Source organism: Coregonus clupeaformis, chromosome 17, assembly GCF_020615455.1.
Source record: "Coregonus clupeaformis isolate EN_2021a chromosome 17, ASM2061545v1, whole genome shotgun sequence".
NCBI classification, from domain to species: domain Eukaryota; kingdom Metazoa; phylum Chordata; class Actinopteri; order Salmoniformes; family Salmonidae; genus Coregonus; species Coregonus clupeaformis.
The window spans coordinates 62,026,206-62,048,705 of record NC_059208.1 but is presented as its reverse complement, the minus strand read 5'-3'; the positions used below and the strand labels follow the sequence as shown (position 1 = coordinate 62,048,705).

Below are 22,500 nucleotides of genomic sequence, written 5' to 3'. Positions count from 1 at the left end.
AGTTGTCCGGAACAGCTGGTGCTCTCATGCATGCTTCAGTGTTGCTTGCCTGGAAGCGCGGATAGAAGTCATTTAGCTCATCTGGTAAGCTTGTGTCACTGGGCAGCTCGCGGCTGGGCTTCCCTTTGTAGTCCGTAATAGTTTGCAAGCCCTGCCACATCCGACGAGCGTCAGAGCCGGTGTAGTAGAATTGAATCTTAGTCCTATATTTACGCTTTGCTTGTATGATGGTTCGTCGGAAGGCATAGTGGGATTTCTGATAAGTGTACGGGTTAGAGTCCCGCTCCTTGTTGCCTGTAATCCATGGCCTCTGGTTGGGGTATGTACGTACGGTCACAGTGGGGACGACGTCATCGATGCACTTATTGATAAAGCCGGTGACTGATGTGGCGTACTCCTCAATGCCATCGGATGAATTCCGGAACATGTTCCAGTCTGTGCTACAAAAACAGTCCTGGTATACGCAGTGGTGTTCCAGTCCACTCCACCAGGGTTTGCAGTGGTGTTCCAGTCCACTCCACCAGGGTAGTGGTGTTCCAGTCCACTCCACCAGGGTTTGCAGTGGTGTTCCAGTCCACTCCACCAGGGTTTGCAGTGGTGTTCCAGTCCACTCCACCAGGGTTTGCAGTGGTGTTCCAGTCCACTCCACCAGGGCAGTGGTGTTCCAGTCCACTCCACCAGGGTTTGTAGTGGTGTTCCAGTCCACTCCACCAGGGTAGTGGTGTTCCAGTCCACTCCACCAGGGTAGTGGTGTTCCAGTCCACTCCACCAGGGTAGTGGTGTTCCAGTCCACTCCACCAGGGTAGTGGTGTTCCAGTCCACTCCACCAGGGTAGTGGTGTTCCAGTCCACTCCACCAGGGTAGTGGTGTTCCAGTCCACTCCACCAGGGTAGTGGTGTTCCAGTACACTCCACCAGGGTTTGCAGTGGTGTTCCAGTCCACTCCACCAGGGTTTGCAGTGGTGTTCCAGTCCACTCCACCAGGGTTTGCAGTGGTGTTCCAGTACACTCCACCAGGGTTTGCAGTGGTGTTCCAGTACACTCCACCAGGGTTTGCAGTGGTGTTCCAGTACACTCCACCAGGGTTTGCAGTGGTGTTCCAGTCCACTCCACCAGGGTTTGCAGTGGTGTTCCAGTCCACTCCACCAGGGTTTGCAGTGGTGTTCCAGTCCACTCCACCAGGGCAGTGGTGTTCCAGTCCACTCCACCAGGGTTTGCAGTGGTGTTCCAGTCCACTCCACCAGGGTTTGCAGTGGTGTTCCAGTCCACTCCACCAGGGCAGTGGTGTTCCAGTCCACTCCACCAGGGTTTGCAGTGGTGTTCCAGTACACTCCACCAGGGTTTGCAGTGGTGTTCCAGTCCACTCCACCAGGGTTTGCAGTGGTGTTCCAGTCCACTCCACCAGGGTTTGCAGTGGTGTTCCAGTCCACTCCACCAGGGTTTGCAGTGGTGTTCCAGTACACTCCACCAGGGTTTGCAGTGGTGTTCCAGTACACTCCACCAGGGTTTGCAGTGGTGTTCCAGTACACTCCACCAGGGTTTGCAGTGGTGTTCCAGTACACTCCACCAGGGTTTGCAGTGGTGTTCCAGTACACTCCACCAGGGTTTGCAGTGGTGTTCCAGTCCACTCCACCAGGGTTTGCAGTGGTGTTCCAGTCCACTCCACCAGGGTTTGCAGTGGTGTTCCAGTCCACTCCACCAGGGTTTGCAGTGGTGTTCCAGTCCACTCCACCAGGGTTTGCAGTGGTGTTCCAGTACACTCCACCAGGGTTTGCAGTGGTGTTCCAGTACACTCCACCAGGGTTTGCAGTGGTGTTCCAGTACATTCCACCAGGGTTTGCAGTGGTGTTCCAGTACACTCCACCAGGGTTTGCAGTGGTGTTCCAGTACACTCCACCAGGGTTTGCAGTGGTGTTCCAGTCCACTCCACCAGGGCAGTGGTGTTCCAGTACACTCCACCAGGGTTTGCAGTGGTGTTCCAGTCCACTCCACCAGGGTAGTGGTGTTCCAGTACACTCCACCAGGGTTTGCAGTGGTGTTCCAGTACACTCCACCAGGGTTTGCAGTGGTGTTCCAGTCCACTCCACCAGGGTTTGCAGTGGTGTTCCAGTACACTCCACCAGGGTTTGTAGTGGTGTTCCAGTCCACTCCACCAGGGTTTGCAGTGGTGTTCCAGTACACTCCACCAGGGTTTGCAGTGGTGTTCCAGTACACTCCACCAGGGTTTGCAGTGGTGTTCCAGTACACTCCACCAGGGTTTGCAGTGGTGTTCCAGTACACTCCACCAGGGTTTGCAGTGGTGTTCCAGTACACTCCACCAGGGTTTGCAGTGGTGTTCCAGTACACTCCACCAGGGTTTGCAGTGGTGTTCGAGTCCACTCCACCAGGGTTTGCAGTGGTGTTCCAGTACACTCCACCAGGGTTTGCAGTGGTGTTCCAGTACACTCCACCAGGGTTTGCAGTGGTGTTCCAGTACACTCCACCAGGGTTTGCAGTGGTGTTCGAGTCCACTCCACCAGGGTTTGCAGTGGTGTTCCAGTCCACTCCACCAGGGTTTGCAGTGATGTTCCAGTACACTCCACCAGGGTTTGCAGTGATGTTCCAGTCCACTCCACCAGGGTTTGCAGTGGTGTTCCAGTACACTCCACCAGGGTTTGCAGTGGTGTTCCAGTACACTCCACCAGGGTTTGCAGTGGTGTTCCAGTCCACTCCACCAGGGTTTGCAGTGGTGTTCCAGTACACTCCACCAGGGTTTGCAGTGGTGTTCCAGTCCACTCCACCAGGGTTTGCAGTGGTGTTCCAGTACACTCCACCAGGGTTTGCAGTGGTGTTCCAGTCCACTCCACCAGGGCAGTGGTGTTCCAGTCCACTCCACCAGGGTTTGCAGTGGTGTTCCAGTCCACTCCACCAGGGTAGTGGTGTTCCAGTCCACTCCACCAGGGTTTGCAGTGGTGTTCCAGTCCACTCCACCAGGGTTTGCAGTGGTGTTCCAGTCCACTCCACCAGGGTTTGCAGTGGTGTTCCAGTACACTCCACCAGGGTTTGCAGTGGTGTTCCAGTACACTCCACCAGGGTTTGCAGTGTGTGTTCCAGTCCACTCCACCAGGGAGTGTTTTTACAGTAACTTCATTCTGTTCAGCTTCATTGCCCTCAGGGAAAGTTAGCGTGAGGTTCCGAATGAAAACCATCCTCTCAATTCAAGGTGTACAAAGTGAGTATTCGATGTAAAGTATAGTACTATAGTACTATCTCTCTCTCTCATTCTCTCTCTCTTTCTCTGCTCGCTCCATGGCCTAGTGAGATTGCCTTGGTACTTCAGAGTTAATTTTAGCCCCCTGGTGTCAGCGTTCCTGGAGGGGTGGAGAGGGCCTGGCACTGGAGGGGTGGAGAGGGCCTGACACTGGAGGGGTGGAGAGGGCCTGGCACTGGAGGGGTGGAGAGGGCCTGGCACTGGAGGGGGTGGAGAGGGCCTGACACTGGAGGGGGTGGAGAGGGCCTGGCACTGGAGGGGTGGAGAGGGCCTGGCACTGGAGGGGTGGAGAGGGCCTGGCACTGGAGGGGTGGAGAGGGCCTGGAGGGGGTGGAGAGGGCCTGGCACTGGAGGGGGTGGAGAGGGCCTGGCACTGGAGGGGTGGAGAGGGCCTGACACTGGAGGGGTGGAGAGGGCCTGACACTGGAGGGTGGAGAGGGCCTGGCACTGGAGGGGTGGAGAGGGCCTGGCACTGGAGGGGGTGGAGAGGGCCTGGCACTGGAGGGGTGGAGAGGGCCTGACACTGGAGGGGTGGGGAAGGAGTGGAGAGGAGGATAGGATCCTGGGATAGGATAAAGTAATCCTTCTACCCCCCCTTTACTCCAACTCCCCAAAAAAAAACATTGTAAAGTGGTTATCCCACTGGCTATAAGGTGAATGCACCTATTTGTAAGTCGCTAAATGACGTAAATGTAAATGTAAATGAGGGGTGGAGAGGGCCTGGCAGTGAGGGTTGGGGAAGGAGGGAGAGTAGAGGTGGAGATAGCCTGGCGGTGAGGGTTGGGGAAGGAGTGGAGAGGAGGTGTGGAGAGGGCCTGGCAGTGAGGGTTGGGGAAGGAGGGGAGAGAAGGGGTGGAGAGGGCCTGGCAGTGAGGGTTGGGGAAGGAGGGGGAGGAGGGGTGGAGAGGGCCTGGCAGTGAGGGTTGGGGAAGGACAGAGAGGAGGGGTGGAGATAGCCTGGCAGTGAGGGTTGGGGAAGGAGGGGAGAGGCGGAGGGTGAGGCGTTATCTCTGGAAAGTGTTGGCAGCACAGAAACATGTGAGTGGGAAGGGCAGTATGGAACATCATCAGAGTGAGAGATAATAATAATGAAACAGAGACAATGACAGAGGATGTGAGAGAGGGTTATTTCCATGACAGAATCAAAAAGCTATTTTGGACTGACTAATGTAGACATTTTCAAAAATGTAATATGGGGAAGAGTCTTACAAGTATTAGACTCATCATTGGGTGTGGATACGGTGGGAACATGTGGGTCTGAGCAAGTGTGATGTCATTAATGTTTGTGGAAGTGTATGTGAAAGTTAAGCAAAAAATGAATAAATTCAAAATAAAAAAAGAGAGCGGGAGGTGGGGAGAAAGACAGACACAATAAACACCAAAAAGGTACAGAGAAATGGAGACCTAGTGTAGGACTAGCAGAGAGGACTAACAAATGGAGACCTAGTATAGGACTAGCAGAAAGGACTAACAAATGGAGACCTAGTATAGGACTAGAAGAGAGGACTGACAAATGGAGACCTAGTGAAGGACTAGCAGAGAGGACAAACAAATGGAGACCTAGTCTAGAACTAGCAGAGAGGACTGACAAAAGGATACCTATTATAGGACTAGCAGAGAGGACTGACAAATGGAGACCTAGTGTAGGACTCGCAGAGAGGACTAACAAATGGAGACCTAGTCTAGAACTAGCAGAGTGGACTGACAAAAGGAGACCTAGTGTAGGACTAGCAGAGAGGACTGACAAATGGAGACCTAGTGTAGGACTAGCAGAGAGGACTGACAAAATGAGACCTATTATGGGACTAGCAGAGAGGACTAACAAATGGAGACCTAGTGTAGGACTAGCAGAGAGGACTAACAAATGGAGACCAAGTGTAGGACTAGCAGAGAGGACTAACAATTAGCCCCTACCCCCCTAGACACTATCAGAGGGGAAGGAGGCACTATTACCATTGCAGCATATTGCTTAAACCTATTAAACCCTCTCGGATCTATTATAGGACTAGCAGAGGGGACTAACACGTGGAGACCTAGTGTAGGACTAGCAGAGAGGACTAACACGTGGAGACCTAGTGTAGGACTAGCAGAGAGGACTAACACGTGGAGACCTAGTGTAGGACTAGCAGAGAGGACTAACACGTGGAGACCTAGTGTAGGACTAGCAGAGAGGACTAACACGTGGAGACCTAGTGTAGGACTAGCAGAGAGGACTAACAGGGGAAGGAGGCACTATTACCATAGCAGCATATTGCTTAAACCTATTAAACCCTCTCGGATCTCTACACAGCCTAGACTCAGGGGTAGACGTAACATAGTATACGTAAAAATGTCTCTCTCCATTTAGTATGATATGTTACGTATGTTGTAGCATGTATTAATTTGTGTATGTCCATCATCCATTTCCTTTGATATGTTCAGGAAATTACAATTCGTATGATATATGTGACCGACCGGCTCGATTCGGTCTTATGTAGCATAATTTGAAATTGTATTTTTTACATTGGATAAAAGTAGAGACTCTGAGCTAGAAAATTGTATATCATACACTACAGTTAAGGAACAATGGGAAAGTAATTCTGCTTTGAAAGTTGACAAACTTGTACCCCTACTTTTGAGAAAATGGCCCGTGAATGTTTTGGTACATGTACTGGAGAGCTCTTCTTTGTCTCCACCCATTCAGCATCTACACCTTCTTAAGCCTTAGCCCCGCCCATCTCTTTAAGGATTCACATGAACGACATCAGCAGCCTGGTGGTCCAAAATAGCATAACTGGTGTATTTTAACACCAATAAACGTATTAGTTTGAAAATTAATTTAGTATATGTCAATCTAGCAAACCAGGCAACTAAAAGCAACTTTCTAAACAGCTTGTTAGCTAGCTAGCTAACGTTAAGTTAGTTAGCTAGCCAGTTAAAAGAATGACCACATCACATAGCTGACAACGTCTTAACTTTAGCTAATTTCTATTCATTATTACAGGAAAATAAACTCACAACAAGATCAGTATTTACAAGTTAATTGCAGGCCAATTACAGAAAGTAGCTTACGGTTGTGAGTGTGACGAAATAAAAGCTGGGCATTCTACCAGAACATTTTAGAACTTGGACAGTGTCTCGTTGGCCTAACGTTATATCCTAATTTGACTTTGGTGCAGGTCATGTTGTTCTTCACATTACCGTCTCTGGTAAACAAACACAGAGACATAAAAATGGTATCACGAGTTCATCTGACTCTGGGGAAGTAGATAAAATCCTGAAGTGTCCTTTTAAAGGGTTAAGGTTAGGGTTAGGGGAAGGGTTAGCTAACAGGCTAAGTAGTTGCAAAGTAGCTAAAAAGTAGTAAGAGGTTGCAAAGTTGCTAATTAGCTAAAAAGCTAAAGTTCTCAGTGATGAGATTAGAACAGGCAACCTTTGGGTTGCTAGACGTTTGCATTATACGCCCACCCATCCACCCCCGACCAACCACCCTCCTTTGGATTTTTTCCTTAAGTAACCTTCTGTCTTATGTAACCATACCAAACGTAACATATCATACTAATTTGAGAGTTTCGGATTTACTTTTACTATGTTACGTCTAGTCTATGAGATCAGGCTGCTCTACAAGGTTCCAGGAGTGCAGGTTTATGTTTATTTTCCTGGAAGCAGAACTGAGCGATTTTCCCTTAGATAGGTCAGCTGCAAAGTAGAAATTGGCTATATTGAAAAGATATATATATATTGCTTTTTAGGTCTTCATTTCATATCAAATCAAATTTTATTTGTCACAATGGCCGAATACAACAGGTGTAGACCTTACAGTGAAATGCTTACTTACAAGCCCTTAACCAACAATGCAGTTTTAAGAAAGAATACCCCAAAAATATCACAAAAAATACAATATAAAATAATACGAAATAAAATAATCAAATAATTAAAGAGCAGCAGTAAAAATAACAGTAGCGAGGCTATATACAGGGGGTGCCGATACCGAGTCAATGTGCGGGGGTACCGGTCGGTCGAGGTAATTGAGGTAATATGTACATGTAGGTAGAGTTATTAAAGTGACTATGCATAGATAATAAACAGAGAGTAGCAGCAGTTTAAAGGGGGGGTGGGGGGGGCGGCAGTGCAAATAGTCTGGGTAGCCATTTAATTAGATATTCCGGAGTCTTATGGCTTGGGGGTAGAAGCTGTTTAGAGGCCTCTTGGAAACTAGACTTGGTGTTCCGGTGACAATCTTTGACAATTTAAGGTCAGGGTTAGGCATCAGCGTTAGCAGTGTGGTTAAGGTTAGTGTTAAGGTTAGGTTTAAAATAAGATTTTATGACTCCATGACAAGATTCATGACAAAAAATGCTAACCTGCTCCAGGAGTAAGGGCTGTTTCTGGGGTCATCTTTATGCTATATCTCCCTGACCTTTGACCTTACTGGCCCTATACGTATAAAGGGATCATCTTTATGTTAAGCCTATGAATCCTATACATCTCCTTGACCTTTGACCCTTGACCTAACCAACGCGTATCCCTTTTCCTAGCCAATTGGAGTTAAGTGATCATCACAGCTGATTAAAATAAATCCCAGTGAACAAGAAAGTGATCAGCCAACACTTTGTCTACGTTGTATCTATGTTGAGCAGCTTCTTTGACTACCATGTTGTGGGAATGTTGGCCAACTAATCCTCTGATCCCAAGACATTGTGTACACATACAGTATGCCCATGAGGTGTGGACAGATAGTGTAATCGACTGACCCTAAAGACATCTTATTCACCCATATGCTGTGGCAGAACACTTAATTCACTGATGTGATGTGCAAATGTTGGCCAACTAATCATCTGGTCCTTATATATCAATCACCCATGGGCTACGTTATGGTTGGATCACCAAGCAAAGTGAGTGTCATGCCAAGCTTTGAAGTTCAGGGTCATGCGGAGTCAATGTGTCGACAATTCATGGGATTTCCAGGTCGCGGGATAGGAAAGATTAAAGACAGCTAAAGAGGAGGATGAGAGTCAGTAATTAAACAGAGGGAAGAGAGGGATGAGGAGAAGTGGAAGAAGAGATTTCTATACTGAGTGGGCCGCCTTTGCCGGACTGACTTAGGTTGCGTCCCAAATGGCCTACCTTTGACCAGGGCCTTTCTGGCTCGGACAAGGCTTACTTGTCCAAGGCTTACTTCCTTTTGACAAGGGCCCTCTGGTGAAAAGTAGTGCACTATATAGGGAATATGATTCCATTTGGGACGCAACCTTGTTCCTCTCAATCTGATTAAATAGCCGTAGAATCTGTTAATACCGTGGAATTATAACCACCACTCTAGAATCACCACTAGAATCACCACACTAGAGTTCTGTGTTCCAATCTGGGTAACCGTTTAGCATCTGTCTAATTCTAAGAGACAGTTTAGAGTTTAGATCTAGTTTCTTGTATTTTACTCCTCTCTGATCATTCCCTAAATTCAGCTGAATCTGGTAATGAATGGTTTGGCTGTTGAACAAGTTGAGGAGACTAAATTATTTGGTGTCACCTTAGATAGTAAACTGTCATGGTCAAACAATATTGATTCAACGGTTGTTAAGATGGGGATGGGGTTTGTCTGTGATAAAGAGATGACATCACACTCCACCAAGCAAGTCCTGCAGGCTCTAGTTTGATCTAATCTTGATTATTGTCCAGTCGTGTGGTCGAGTGCTGCAAAGAAAGACCTTGTTAAGCTGCAGCTGGCCCAGAACAGAGCGGCACGTCTTGCTCTTCATTGTAATCAGAGGGCTAATATTAATACTATGCATGCCAGTCTCTCTTGGCTAAGAGTTGAGGAGAGACTGGCTGTGTCACTTCTTGTTTTTATAAGAAACATGAATGTGTTGGAAATTCCAAATTGTTTGCATAGTCAACTTACACACACACTTAACCCACCAGACATGCCACCAGGGGTCTTTTCACAGCACTGACACACTTACCCCACCAGACATGCCACCAGGGGTCTTTTCACAGTCCTCAGGTCCAGAACAAATTCAAGAAAACATACAGTATTATCCAGAGCCATGAGTGCATGGAACTCCCTTCTGTCTTATATAGCACAAGTGAACAGCAAACCTGGTTTCAAAAAACAGATAAAGCAACACCTCACGGCACAACGCCTCTCCCCCATGTGACCTTGTTGTGTGTATGTACTGACATGTATGTGTAACTGATAGATGCACACACACACACACACACACTACATGTTCATGTTTTTAAATGTATGTATATTGTAAAGTCTTTTATCTGTAATGTCTTTTTCGCTATGCGTCCGACCCCAGGTAAGACTAGCTGTCGCCATTGGCGTCGGCTAATAAACTCAAATCAAATCTCTGAAAACCGAAGGGCAGAACTCGAAGAGGTGCAAACGCCTAGTGACTTTGTTCTGCAGAGCTTATAATGACACGCATGTGACATGTTTGAAATGTACTAATGACAACTGTAATTCCACCCTGAGAGTTTAGTAGTCCTATCTGTTGCAAATGAACCAGACTGACCTCTGACGTAGGCAGGAAGACGTGTGGTGGCCATTGCATCAGCGTGCACCCCAAGCACACCCATGGGTACACACAGAAAACACGCGCGCATACGCACACACAGTTATGTTGGGCTTGGTGTTGGTTTTCCTAGTGGCAGGGTAGAGAGCTGTGAGATGACCGGTGGCTGTGGGCCAAGTTCAGTTAAACCCAAACCCTGCCCCCCTCAAACCTCTGACCCTGGCAGCCAATCCAGTCGCAGCTATTCTGGAGTCCAGATTTAGCACTACTATCACTGGCACTGAGAATGTTGACCATGGAGGGAGGGAGGGAGGGAGGAGGGAGAGGGAGGGGAGGAGAGAGGGAGAGAGAGAGAGAGAGAGAGAGAGAGAGAGAGAGAGAGAGAGAGAGAGAGAGAGAGAGAGAGAGAGAGAGAGAGAGAGAGAGAGAGAGAGAGAGAGAGGGATATACAGATAGACAGAAGGATAAATGGAGAGGAAGGAAGGAATTTGTGACTCAGGGTTGACTCATGTCACAAATGTATCCTCCTCTCTCTCTCTCTCTCTCTCTCTCTCTCTCTCCTCTCTCTCTCTCTCTCTCTCTCTCTCTCTCTCTCTCTCTCTGTCTCTCTCTCTATCTCTCTCTCTCTGTCATCTGTTTCTCTCCTTCTCTGTCGCTCTAATTCGTCCCCGACCCCCCTCTCTCTTTCTGTAAACTAAGGAGACTTGAGGATGTCACTCAGTAACAACTTGAACAGGCCCATTGGGACACAAAACACACACACACACACACACACACACAACACATCCCATCCAAAGACCTTCTAATGAACTATCCACACACACTCACACGCACGTTCATACAAACACATTGCACACAACCATCCACATAAACATATAATGAACCATTACTACACACCTGTCCATCACATCACACAGGTGAAGTACTGCTGGGACTATTCTGACAGAAGCCAGTAAAACCAGTGGCTCTATTTCTCTCTGAGGATGTTACAAACTGGGTGGTCTCAGATGCCACCACACACAGATAAACTATAAACACACGGGAAACCTGAACAGGCATGGAAAACACATGGGAAACCTGAACAGGCATGGAAAACACATGGGAAACCTGAACAGGCATGGAAAACACATGGGAAACCTGAACAGGCATGGAAAACACATGGGAAACCTGAACAGGCATGGACAACACATGGGAAACCTGAACAGGCATGGACATCACATGGGAAACCTGAACAGGCATGGACAACACATGGGAAACCTGAACAGGCATGTAAAACACATGGGAAACCTGAACAGGCATGGAAAACACATGGGAAACCTGAACAGGCATGGAAAACACATGGGAAACCTGAACAGGCATGGAAAACACATGGGAAACCTGAACAGGCATGGAAAACACATGGGAAACCTGAACAGGCATGGAAAACACATGGGAAACCTGAACAGGCATGGAAAACACATGGGAAACCTGAACAGGCATGGACAACACATGGGAAACCTGAACAGGCATGGACATCACATGGGAAACCTGAACAGGCATGGACAACACATGGGAAACCTGAACAGGCATGTAAAACACATGGGAAACCTGAACAGGCATGGAAAACACATGGGAAACCTGAACAGGCATGTAAAACACATGGGAAACCTGAACAGGCATGGACAACACATGGGAAACCTGAATAGGCATGGAAAACACATGGGAAACCTGAACAGGCATGGAAAACACATGGGAAACCTGAACAGGCATGGAAAAAGGGTAATGTACTGTAGGTTCCTTGGGGAACATGTTTCCTGTCCAGTGTGTCCCAGGGGTGACATGCTTAAACACGTATGTAAACATGTACTTACCGATACACGCGTGTACTCGAACAGTCAGCTGGGTCCGCAAGACAACACTATGCTTCTTCCCTCTGGTCCTGGAGAGAAAGATAGAGAGAGAGAGAGAGAGAGAGAGAGAGAGAGAGAGAGAGAGAGAGAGAGAGAGAGAGAGAGAGAGAGAGAGAGAGAGAGAGAGAGAGAGAGAGAGAGAGAGAGAGAGAGAGACAGAGAGAGACAGAGAGAGAGAGAGAGAGAGAGAGAGAGAGAGAGAGACAGAGAGAGAGAGAGAGAGAGAGAGAGAGAGAGAGAGACAGAGAGAGAGCGAGAGAGAGAGAGAGAGAGAGAGAGAGAGAGAGAGAGAGAGACAGAGAGAGAGAGAGAGAGAGAGAGGAGAGAGAGAGAGAGACAGAGAGAGAGAGAGAGTAATGTGTAAAACAGTGTCTTACAGCAGTAGACCAGGAGAAAAACCCTCATACTGATACAGATCTCAACACAGGGAAGGGACAGTACAACACACACACACACACACAGACACAGACACACACACAGACACACACACAGACACACACACACACAGACACACACACACACACACACACACACACACACACACACACACAGACACAGACACAGACACACACACACACACACACACACACACACACACACACACACACACACAGACTGACAGACACAGACACACACACACAGACACACACACACACACACACACACAGACAGACACACACACACACAGACACACACACACACACACACACACACACACACACACACACACACACACACACAGACACACACACACACACACACACACACACACACTGACCAATTTCTCCATCAATCTATACAGACTGAGTGCATCCATCTTTGTCTCAACAACCAATGTTGTTGGGGAGGTCTGACTGAGTATGACACTGGATCCCCTGCATACTAACCAATCCTATGACACTGGATCTCCTGTATACTAACCAATCCTATGACACTGGATCCCCTGCATACTAACCAATCCTATGACACTGGATCCCCTGCATACTAACCAATCCTATGACACTGGATCCCCTGTATACTAACCAATCCTATGACACTGGATCCCCTGCATACTAACCAATCCTATGACAATGGATCCCCTGCATACTAACCAATCCTATGACACTGGATCCACTGCATACTAACCAAACCTATGACACTGGATCCACTGCATACTAACCAATCCTATGACACTGGATCCACTGCATACTAACCAAACCTATGACACTGGATCCACTGCATACTAACCAATCCTATCACACTGGATCCCCTGCATACTAACCAATCCTATGACACTGGATCCCCTGGAAAGTGGATACTAACCAATCCTATGTAAATTAGGGGCTGGTAGTGACCTTGCGACCTGCTGTTCCTAGGTAGGCCCACTTACTGCAGGCTGAAAATAGTCAATCTTAGAAGTGGTTACCAGGGTCAGGATTGCTCCTGTACACCATGTACAGAACATAGACTGCTAACTTTAGCAGATAACCACTAGGAGATAGCATCTTCCAGATAGCAGATAACCACTAGGAGATAGCATCTTCCAGATAGCAGATAACCACTAGAAGATAGCATCTTCCAGATAGCAGATAACCACTAGGAGATAGCATCTTCCAGATAGCATCCTGACAGGGTAGAAAGAACACATCACTTATAATACACACACACTATGGACAACACACACTATGGATAACACTATGGACAACACACACTATGGATAACACTATGGACAACACACACTATGGATAACACTATGGACAACACAATGGACAACACTATGGACAACACTTTGGACAATACACACTATGGATAACACTATGGACAACACACACTATGGATAACACTATGGACAACACAATGGACAACACTATGGACAATACACACTATGGATAACACTATGGACAACACACACTATGGATAACACTATGGACAACACACACTATGGATAACACTATGGACAACACTATGGACAACACTATGGACAACACTATGGACAACACACACTATGGATAACACACACTATGGATAACACTATGGACAACACACACTATGGACAAAACTATGGATAACACTATGGATAACACTATGGCCAAACTATGGATAACACTATGGACAACACTATGGACAACACTATGGACAACACTATGGACAACACACACTATGGATAACACTATGGACAACACACACTATGGATAACACTATGGACAACACAATGGACAACACAATGGACAACACTATGGACAACACACACTATGGATAACACACACTATGGTAACACTATGGACAACACACACTATGGACAAAACTATGGATAACACTATGGATAACACTATGGCCAAACTATGGATAACACTATGGACAACACTATGGACAACACAATGGACAACACTATGGACAACACTATGGACAACACACACTATGGATAACACACACTTTGGATAACACTATGGACAACACACACTATGGACAAAACTATGGATAACACTATGGATAACACTATGGACAACACTATGGATAACACTATGGACAACACTATGGACAACACTATGGACAACACTATGGACAAAACTATGGACAACACACACTATAGACAGCACACACTTTGGATACCACTATGGACAACACTATGGACAACACACACTATGGCCAACACTATGGATAACACTACAGACAACACTATGGACAACACTATGGACAACACTATGGACAACACAATGGATAACCCTATGGACAACACAATGGATAACACAATGGACAACACACACTATAGACAGCACACACTATGGATAACAAACACTTTGGATAACACTATGGACACCACTATGGACAACACACACTATGGACACCACTATGGATAACACTACGGACAACACTATGGACAACACACACTATGGACACCACTATGGATAACACTACGGACAACACTACGGACACCACTATGGACAACACTATGGACAACACACATTCCAGAAGCCAGAACAAGCAGACAGCTGGTCTCTTGTCACTGTGTCTGTTCTGCTGGGATATAGAGAAAACAGATATGACCATGAGACAGACATCACTGGTTGTTTGTCTAGCTGTCCTGACCTCTGACCCATCGCCTGCCCCGACAGGCTTCATAGACATCCCAACTGGAATCCTGCTGTGGTTTATCATCAATGATACTGTGTTAACTATGTTCCACAATCAGCCTTTAGTTCATAATTTCCTTACTTTTGCAGTGATACACTTTTAGACCAAGAGAACAAATGTGAGGTAGCTACACTAATTCCCCAGGCTAACCAACAGTAAACTCCGGTTCTACAATATAAGAGATCTTACCATTAGATCTAGATCTATAGGTACCAGTCACCTAGTGACCTGGGAGTACCACATTAATGAACTGACGGAGGTAGTCACACTGTTTAGTCTATACATGCCTGACACCCCTCACCACCCACAGGAGGAGGAGACACACACCACCCACACCACCCACAGGAGGAGGAGTCACACACCACTCATCACCCACAGGAGGAGGAGACACACACCACTCATCACCCACAGGAGGAGGAGAGACACACCCCTCACCACCCACAGGAGGAGGAGACACACACCACTCATCACCCACAGGAGGAGGAGAGACACACCCCTCACCACCCACAGGAGGAGGAGACACACACCACCCACACCACCCACAGGAGGAGGAGACAAGAAAAAGGAGGAGAGAAATGATTGAATGTTTAACTCCTCAGAATGTTTTAGCTTTTTCCAGGAACGTGGCGACTTAACCAACTGCAGTCCATCTTTGATACCTCTTCATGGTCGGGGTGAGTTGTGTGTGTCAGGGGGTTGACACGTTCGTTTAAAGCTAACCGGTTTCTCAAGATCCCTCCTGCTTCAAACACACACCTGACTCCATTCAGCTGTCCATCACTGGTAACATAGGGTCACCTTACACAAACATACAAACACACACACCTGACTCCATTCAGCTGTCCATCACCTTACTCAAACATACAAACACACATACCTGACTCCATTCACCTGTCCATCACCTTACTCAAACGTAGTCCTCAAGCTCTCTCCACACACACCCTGGAGTCCTCAGCGAGTCATTGTCCTATTGGCAGGATGTCACTACCATCACAGCTCTATCAATCAACCGATTGTCATGACAACATGGTCCTTGTGTCCTGAAGTTGTTAATGCTACCGTTGCCAAGACAGCCCTATGTCATTTCTACATTTAGGGCAAGAAAACAGAGATATTTTCCGCCATTAAAATGAATCTCTTTGAATATCATCGTAGAGAAAAGAAGAAGGAAATACTGAGGAAGAGAGAGAGAGAGAGAGAGAGAGAGAGAGAGAGAGAGAGAGAGAGACAGGTCTCCACTCTGCCACGGAAGAAGGGAGGACAGGTCCGTTTCCAAACAGTTCATACTTTCCGTGAACTCATCCTTCCCAGAAAATGTTAAATCCAGCAAGCTGTGATTCCTCCAACTTTTAAAGAAGCAGAAAATCTGAAAATTATAGAAAGAGTGAGAGAGAGAGAGAGAGAGAGAGAGAGAGAGAGAGAGAGAGAGAGAGAGAGAGAGAGAGAACCTATCTTTCTGTCTCTGTTGTGGAGAGACATCTTTGTCCTTTGACCTTTTTTTCATTATCATGGGTCATTTCTTCATTGTTCACACAATGTTTGACTTTTGGCTAATCCATACATACACACAAACCCACAGACACTGTCATACACCCACTAAAAAGATGAAGTTAGTTAGAAAGAGAGAGAGAGAGAGAGAGAGAGAGAGAGAGAGAGAGAGAGAGAGAGAGAGAGAGAGAGAGAGAGAGAGAGAGAGAGAGAGAGGGAGGAGGGAGAAAGGAGAGAGAGGGGGAGGAGAGAGGGGGAGAGAGGAGAGAGAGAGAGGGGAAAGCGAGAGGGGGAAGAGAGAGGAGGGAGAGAGAGGGGAGGGAGAGAGAGAGGAGGGAGAGAGAGAGAGAGAGAGAGAGAGAGAGAGAGAGAGAGAGAGAGATCACAGGTAACTTCCACAAGGCTGTGAATGATTAAAATGTAAAAAAAAAAAAAACATGCCATTTCGCAGACGCTTTTATCCAAAGCGACTTACAGTCATGCGTGCATACATTTTTGTGTATGGGGTGATCCCGGGGATCGAACCCACTACCTTGGCGTTACTAGCGCCATGCTCTACCAGCTGAGCTACAGAGGACCACAATTCTAAGAGACAAGGCAATAATAGCCTTAGTTTGCCATCAAAAGGAACATAAAACTCGACATCCCAATCAGTTATAGAGCCCATTGCTCTCTATGGTTGTAAGGTCTGGGGTCCATTCGCCAACCAAGAATTCACAAAATGGGACAAACACCCAAATTCAACAACCACCTAAAAAGAAGCGATGCCCACACATTCCATAACAAAGCCATCACCTACACAGAGATGAACCTGGAGAAGAGGGCTGGGGTCCTGGGGCTCTGTACACATGTACTGTATATCAACGAATTGGCGAGGGCACTAGAACCGTCTGCAGCACCTGGCCTCACCCTACTAATGGTGTTCCAAAAAAGGTCCAGTTGCCAGAACCAGAACCACAAATACAAATTAACCTTCCATAACAAAGCCATCCCCTACAGAAAAATATACCTGGAGAAGAGTCCCCTAAGCAAGCTGGTCCTGGGGCTCTGTTCACAAACACAAACAGACCCCACAGAGCCCCAGGACAGCGACACAATTACACCCAACCAAATCATGAGAAAACAAAAAGATAATTACTTGACACATTGGAAAGAATTTACAAAAAAAACAGAGCAAACTAGAATGCTATTTGGCCCTAAACAGAGAGTACACAGTGGCAGAATACCTGACTACTGTGACTGACCCAAACTTAAGGAAAGCTTTGACTATGTACAGACTCAGTGAGCATAGCCTTGCTATTGAGAAAGGCCGCAGTAGGCAGACCTGGCTCTCAAGAGAAGACAGGCTATGTGCACACTGCCCACAAAATGAGGTGGAAACTGAGCTGCACTTCCTAAACTCCTGCCAAATGTATGATCATATTAGAGACACATATTTCCCACAGATCACAAAGACCCACGAAGCAAAATAATTTGAAAACAAATAAAACATTGATAAACTCTCCTATCTGAAATGTCAGGCAGTCTTTTCGAACAGCGCAGCTGAACTTTGTATGCTGGAAAACACTCGGTTTATAATTTTTGATTTTTTTTAAACAAACGCTTTTCATGAATACGAATACAGAACTTGTTTTTGCGTGGATTCCACAACGCGGTTAGCTTTTAACAGCTAGGACCGCTATTTCTTGTCCCGGAATCCCACTTAAGAGACAGGTTAAACTGCTAGCCATCAAGCTAACGAAGTTGGTACCAGATGAGTTTTGCAATGGAGCCCTCTTTGTCTGGAGAACTAAATGAACGGATCCAGCGCTGTAGGAGCTGTATCTATTACGCTTTGTTTCGGGACAAACCGGATCACTCAGAGTTCCAATGTGGCAATTGTTTACTTGCCGAGGATTATAGGCTTGAGGTGGCTTCCTTGATCACGCAGGTCGCCAGCCTGCGTAAGACACTGGGGAAATATTTACATTTTCTACGCCGTTGGCTAGACGGCGTTCGCGCTTGTTGGATCGTAGTCCATGTGAGTTTTAATGACTTTATGAAAGGCAGCTCTGAACAGTTGAAACTGGATTTTTAAAGAGCTGATTGACTCTCTGCTAGACAAAAAACCCATAATATCTGGCCCTGTGCCCTCTCTGAATCGTGGCATTAAATGCTTTAGCAGGATTCTTGCTCTTCAAAACTGGCTACGTGATTATTGCAGCTCAATGGGTGTAACTTTTGTTGACAATTACGATATATTTTGGAAACAAACCATGTTTTATAAGGAGGATGGGATCCACCCAAATCATTTGGGTTCCTTTCATAGCATTATAAGGCTGCGTTGAGACAATAACTTAGCAATGACCCAAGCCCAGCTCAGTTAATCCCTACCATTGTGATGCAGAGTTGTCAAAATGCTTCAGCAAATGTACATTACATCAGGGGCTATGTGATATCAATAGAGAGGTATACTTTCTGGGTGATTTAAATATTGACTGGCTTTCATCAGGCTGCCCACTCAAGAGAAAGCTTCAAACTGTAACCAGTGCCTGCAACCTGGTTCAGGTTATCAGTCAACCTACCAGGGTGGTTACAAACAGTACAGGAATTAAATCATAAGCATGTTTTTATTTATTTTTTATTTTATTTCAACTTTATTTAACCAGGTAAGCCAGTTGAGAACAAGTTCTCATTTACAACTGCGACCTGGCCAAGATAAAGCAAAGCAGTGCAATAAAAACAACAACTCAGAGTTACATATGGGGTAAAACAAAACATAAAAAAATACAACTGAAAATATATATACAGTGTGTGCAAATGTAGCAAGTTATGGAGGTAAGGCAATAAATAGGCTATAGTGCAAAATAATTACAATTAGTATTAAAACTGGAATGATAGATGTGCAAGAGATGATGTGAAAATAGAGATACTGGGGTGCAAATGTGCAAAATAAATAACAATATGGGGATGAGGTAGTTGGGTGGGCTAATTTCAGATGGGCTGTGTACAGGTGCAGTGATCGGTAAGGTGCTCTGACAACTGATGCTTAAAGTTAGTGAGGGAGATAAGAGTCTCCAGCTTCAGAGATTTTTGCAATTCGTTCCAGTCATTCGCAGCAGAGAACTGGAAGGAATGGCGGCCAAAGGAGGTGTTGGCTTTGGGGATGACCAGTGAGATATACCTGCTGGAGCGCATACTACGGGTGGGTACTGCTATGGTGACCAATGAGCTAAGATAAGGCAGGGATTTGCCTAGCAGTGATTTATAGATGGCCTGGAGCCAGTGAGTTTGGCGACGAATATGTAGTGAGGACCAGCCAACAAGAGCGTACAGGTCACAGTGGTGGGTAGTATAAGGGGCTTTGGTGACAAATCAGATGGCACTGTGATAGACTACATCCAATTTGCTGAGTAGAGTGTTGGAAGCTATTTTGTAAATGACATCGCCAAAGTCAAGGATCGGTAGGATAGTCAGTTTTACGAGGGCATGTTTGGCAGCATGAGTGAAGGAGGCTTTGTTGCGAAATAGGAAGCCGATTCTAGATTTAACTTTGGATTGGAGATTCTTAATGTGAGTCTGGAAGGAGAGTTTACAGTCTAACCAGACACCTAGGTATTTGTAGTTGTCCACATACTCTAGGTCAGACCCGTCGAGAGTAGTGATTCTAGTCGGGTGGGCGGGTGCCAGCAGCGTTCGATTGAAGAGCATGCATTTAGTTTTACTAGTGTTTAAGAGCAGTTGGAGGCTACTGAAGGAGTGTTGTATGGCATTGAAGCTCGTTAGGAGGTTTGTTAACACAGTGTCCAATGAAGGGCCAGATGTATACAAAATGGTGTCGTCTGCGTAGAGGTGGATCTGAGAGTCACCAGCAGCAAGAGCGACATCATTGATATACACAGAGAAAAGAGTTGGCCCATGAATTGAACCCTGTGGCACCCCCATAGAGACTGCCATAGGTCCAGACAACAGGCCCTCCGATTTGACACATTGAACTCTATCTGAGAAGTAGTTGGTGAACCAGGCGAGGCAGTCATTTGAGAAACCAAGGCTATTTAGTCTGCCAATAAGAATGCGGTGGTTGACAGAATTGAAAGCCTTGGCCAGGTCGATGAAGACGGCTGCACAGTCCTGTCTATTATCAATCGCGGTTATAATATCGTTTAGGACCTTGAGCGTGGCTGAGGTGCACCCATGACCAGCTCGGAAACCGGATTGCATAGCGGAGAAGGTACGGTGGGATTCGAAATGGTTGGTGATCTGTTTGTTAACTTGGCTTTCAAAAACTTTCGAAAGGCAGGGCAGGATGGATATAGGTCTGTAACAGTTTGGATCTAGAGTGTCACCCCCTTTGAAGAGGGGGAATGACAGCGGCAGCTTTCCAATCTCTGGGGATCTCAGACGTTATGAAAGAGAGGTTGAACAGGCTAGTAATAGGGGTTGCAACAATTTTGGCGGCTAGTTTTAGAAAGAAAGGGTCCAGATTGTCTAGCCCAGATGATTTGTAGGGGTTCAGATTTTGCAGCTCTTTCAGAACATCAGCTGTCTGAATTTGTGTGAAGGAGAAGCAGGGGGGGCATGGGCAAGTTGCAGTGGAGGGTGCAGAGCTGGTGGCCGGGGTAGGGGTAGCCAGGTGGAAAGCATGGCCAGCCGTAGCAAAATTCTCGATTATTGTAGATTTATCGGTGGTGATAGTGTTTCCTAGCCTCAGTGCAGTGGGCAGCTGGGAGGAAGTGCTCTTATTCTCCATGGACTTTAAAGTGTCCCAAAACTTTTTGGAGTTAGTGCTACAGGATGCAAATTTCTGTTTGAAAAAGTTATCCTTTGCTTTCCTAACTGCTTGTGTATATTGGTTCCTAACTTCCCTGAAAAGTTGCATATCGCGGGGGCTGTTCGATGCTAATGCAGTACGCCACATTATGTTTTTGTGCTGGTCAAGGGCAGTCAAGTCTGGGGTGAACCAGGGGCTATATCTGTTCTTAGTTCTGAATTTTTTGAATGGGGCATGTTTATTTAAGATTGAGAGAAAATTACTTTTAAAGAACAACCAGGCATCCTCTACTGACGGAATGAGATCTATATCCATCCAGGATACCTGGGCCAGGTCAATAAGGAAGGCCTGCTCGCTTAAGTGTTTTAGGGAGCGTTTGACAGTGATGAGGGGTGGTCGTTTGACCGCGGACCCGTTACGGACGCAGGCAATAAGGCAGTGATCGCTGAGATCCTGGTTGAAGACAGCGGAGGTGTATTTAGAGGGTAAATTAGTCAGGATGATATCTATGAGGGTACCCATGTTTACGGATTTAGGGTTGTACCTGGTAGGTTCGTTGATAATTTGTGTGAGATTGAGGGCATCTAGTTTGGATTGTAGGATGGCCGGGGTGTTAAGCATATCCCAATTTAGGTCACCAAGCAGTACGAACTCTGAGGATAGATGGGGGGCAATCAATTCACATATAGTGTCCAGGGCACAGCTGGGGGCTGAGGGGGGTCTGTAGCAAGCGGCAACAGTAAGAGACTTATTTCTGGAAAGGTGGATTTTTAGAAGTAGAAGCTCAAACTGTTTGGGCACAGACCTGGATAGTTTGATAGAGCTCTGCAGGCTATCTCTACAGTAGATTGCAACTCCACCCCCTTTGGCAGTTCTATCTAGACGGAAAATGTTGTAGTTGGGGATGGAAATTTCAGAATTTTTGGTGGCCTTCCTAAGCCAGGATTCAGACACTGCTAGAACATCAGGGTTGGCGGAGTGTGCTAACGCAGTGAATAACTCAAACTTAGGAAGGAGGCTTCTGATATTAACGTGCAGAAAAGCAAGGCTTTTACGGTTACAGAAGACAACAAATGATAGCTCCTGGGGAGTGATATTGGGGGCTGCAGGGCCTGGGTTAGCCTCTACATCACCAGAGGAACAGAGGAGGACTAGAATAAGGATACGGCTAAAGGCTTTAAGAACTGGTCTTCTAGTGCGTTGGGTACAGAGAAAAGAGGGGGCAGATTTCCGGGCGTTGTAGAAAAGATTCAGGGCATTATGTACAGAAAAGGATATGGAAGGATATGAGTACAGTGGAGGTAAACCTAAGCGTTGGGTAACAATGAAAGAGATAGCATCACTGGAGGCACCGATTGAGCCGGTCTCGGCGTGTATGGGGGGTGGAACAAAGGAACTATTTGAGGCAGTTTGAGAGGGACTTGGGGTTCTACAGTGAAATTGGATAATATGAACTAACTGGAACAGCAATAGGCAAGGCATATTGACATGGGAGAGAGGCATAAAGCAATCA

The 22,500-nt window shown here is 46.5% G+C and overlaps 1 protein-coding gene across 1 annotated transcript in view; it reads right to left on the bottom strand.

Annotated features, from left to right (window-relative positions):
- Positions 1-22,500, bottom strand: part of LOC121586871 (FH1/FH2 domain-containing protein 3) — a 154,573-nt gene that overhangs the window by 96,657 nt on the left and 35,416 nt on the right. The window contains exon 3 of the mRNA XM_041903886.2: positions 11,600-11,667. Within this exon, the coding sequence (XP_041759820.2) occupies positions 11,600-11,667 (68 nt within the window). The remainder of the gene's footprint in view (positions 1-11,599; positions 11,668-22,500) is intronic.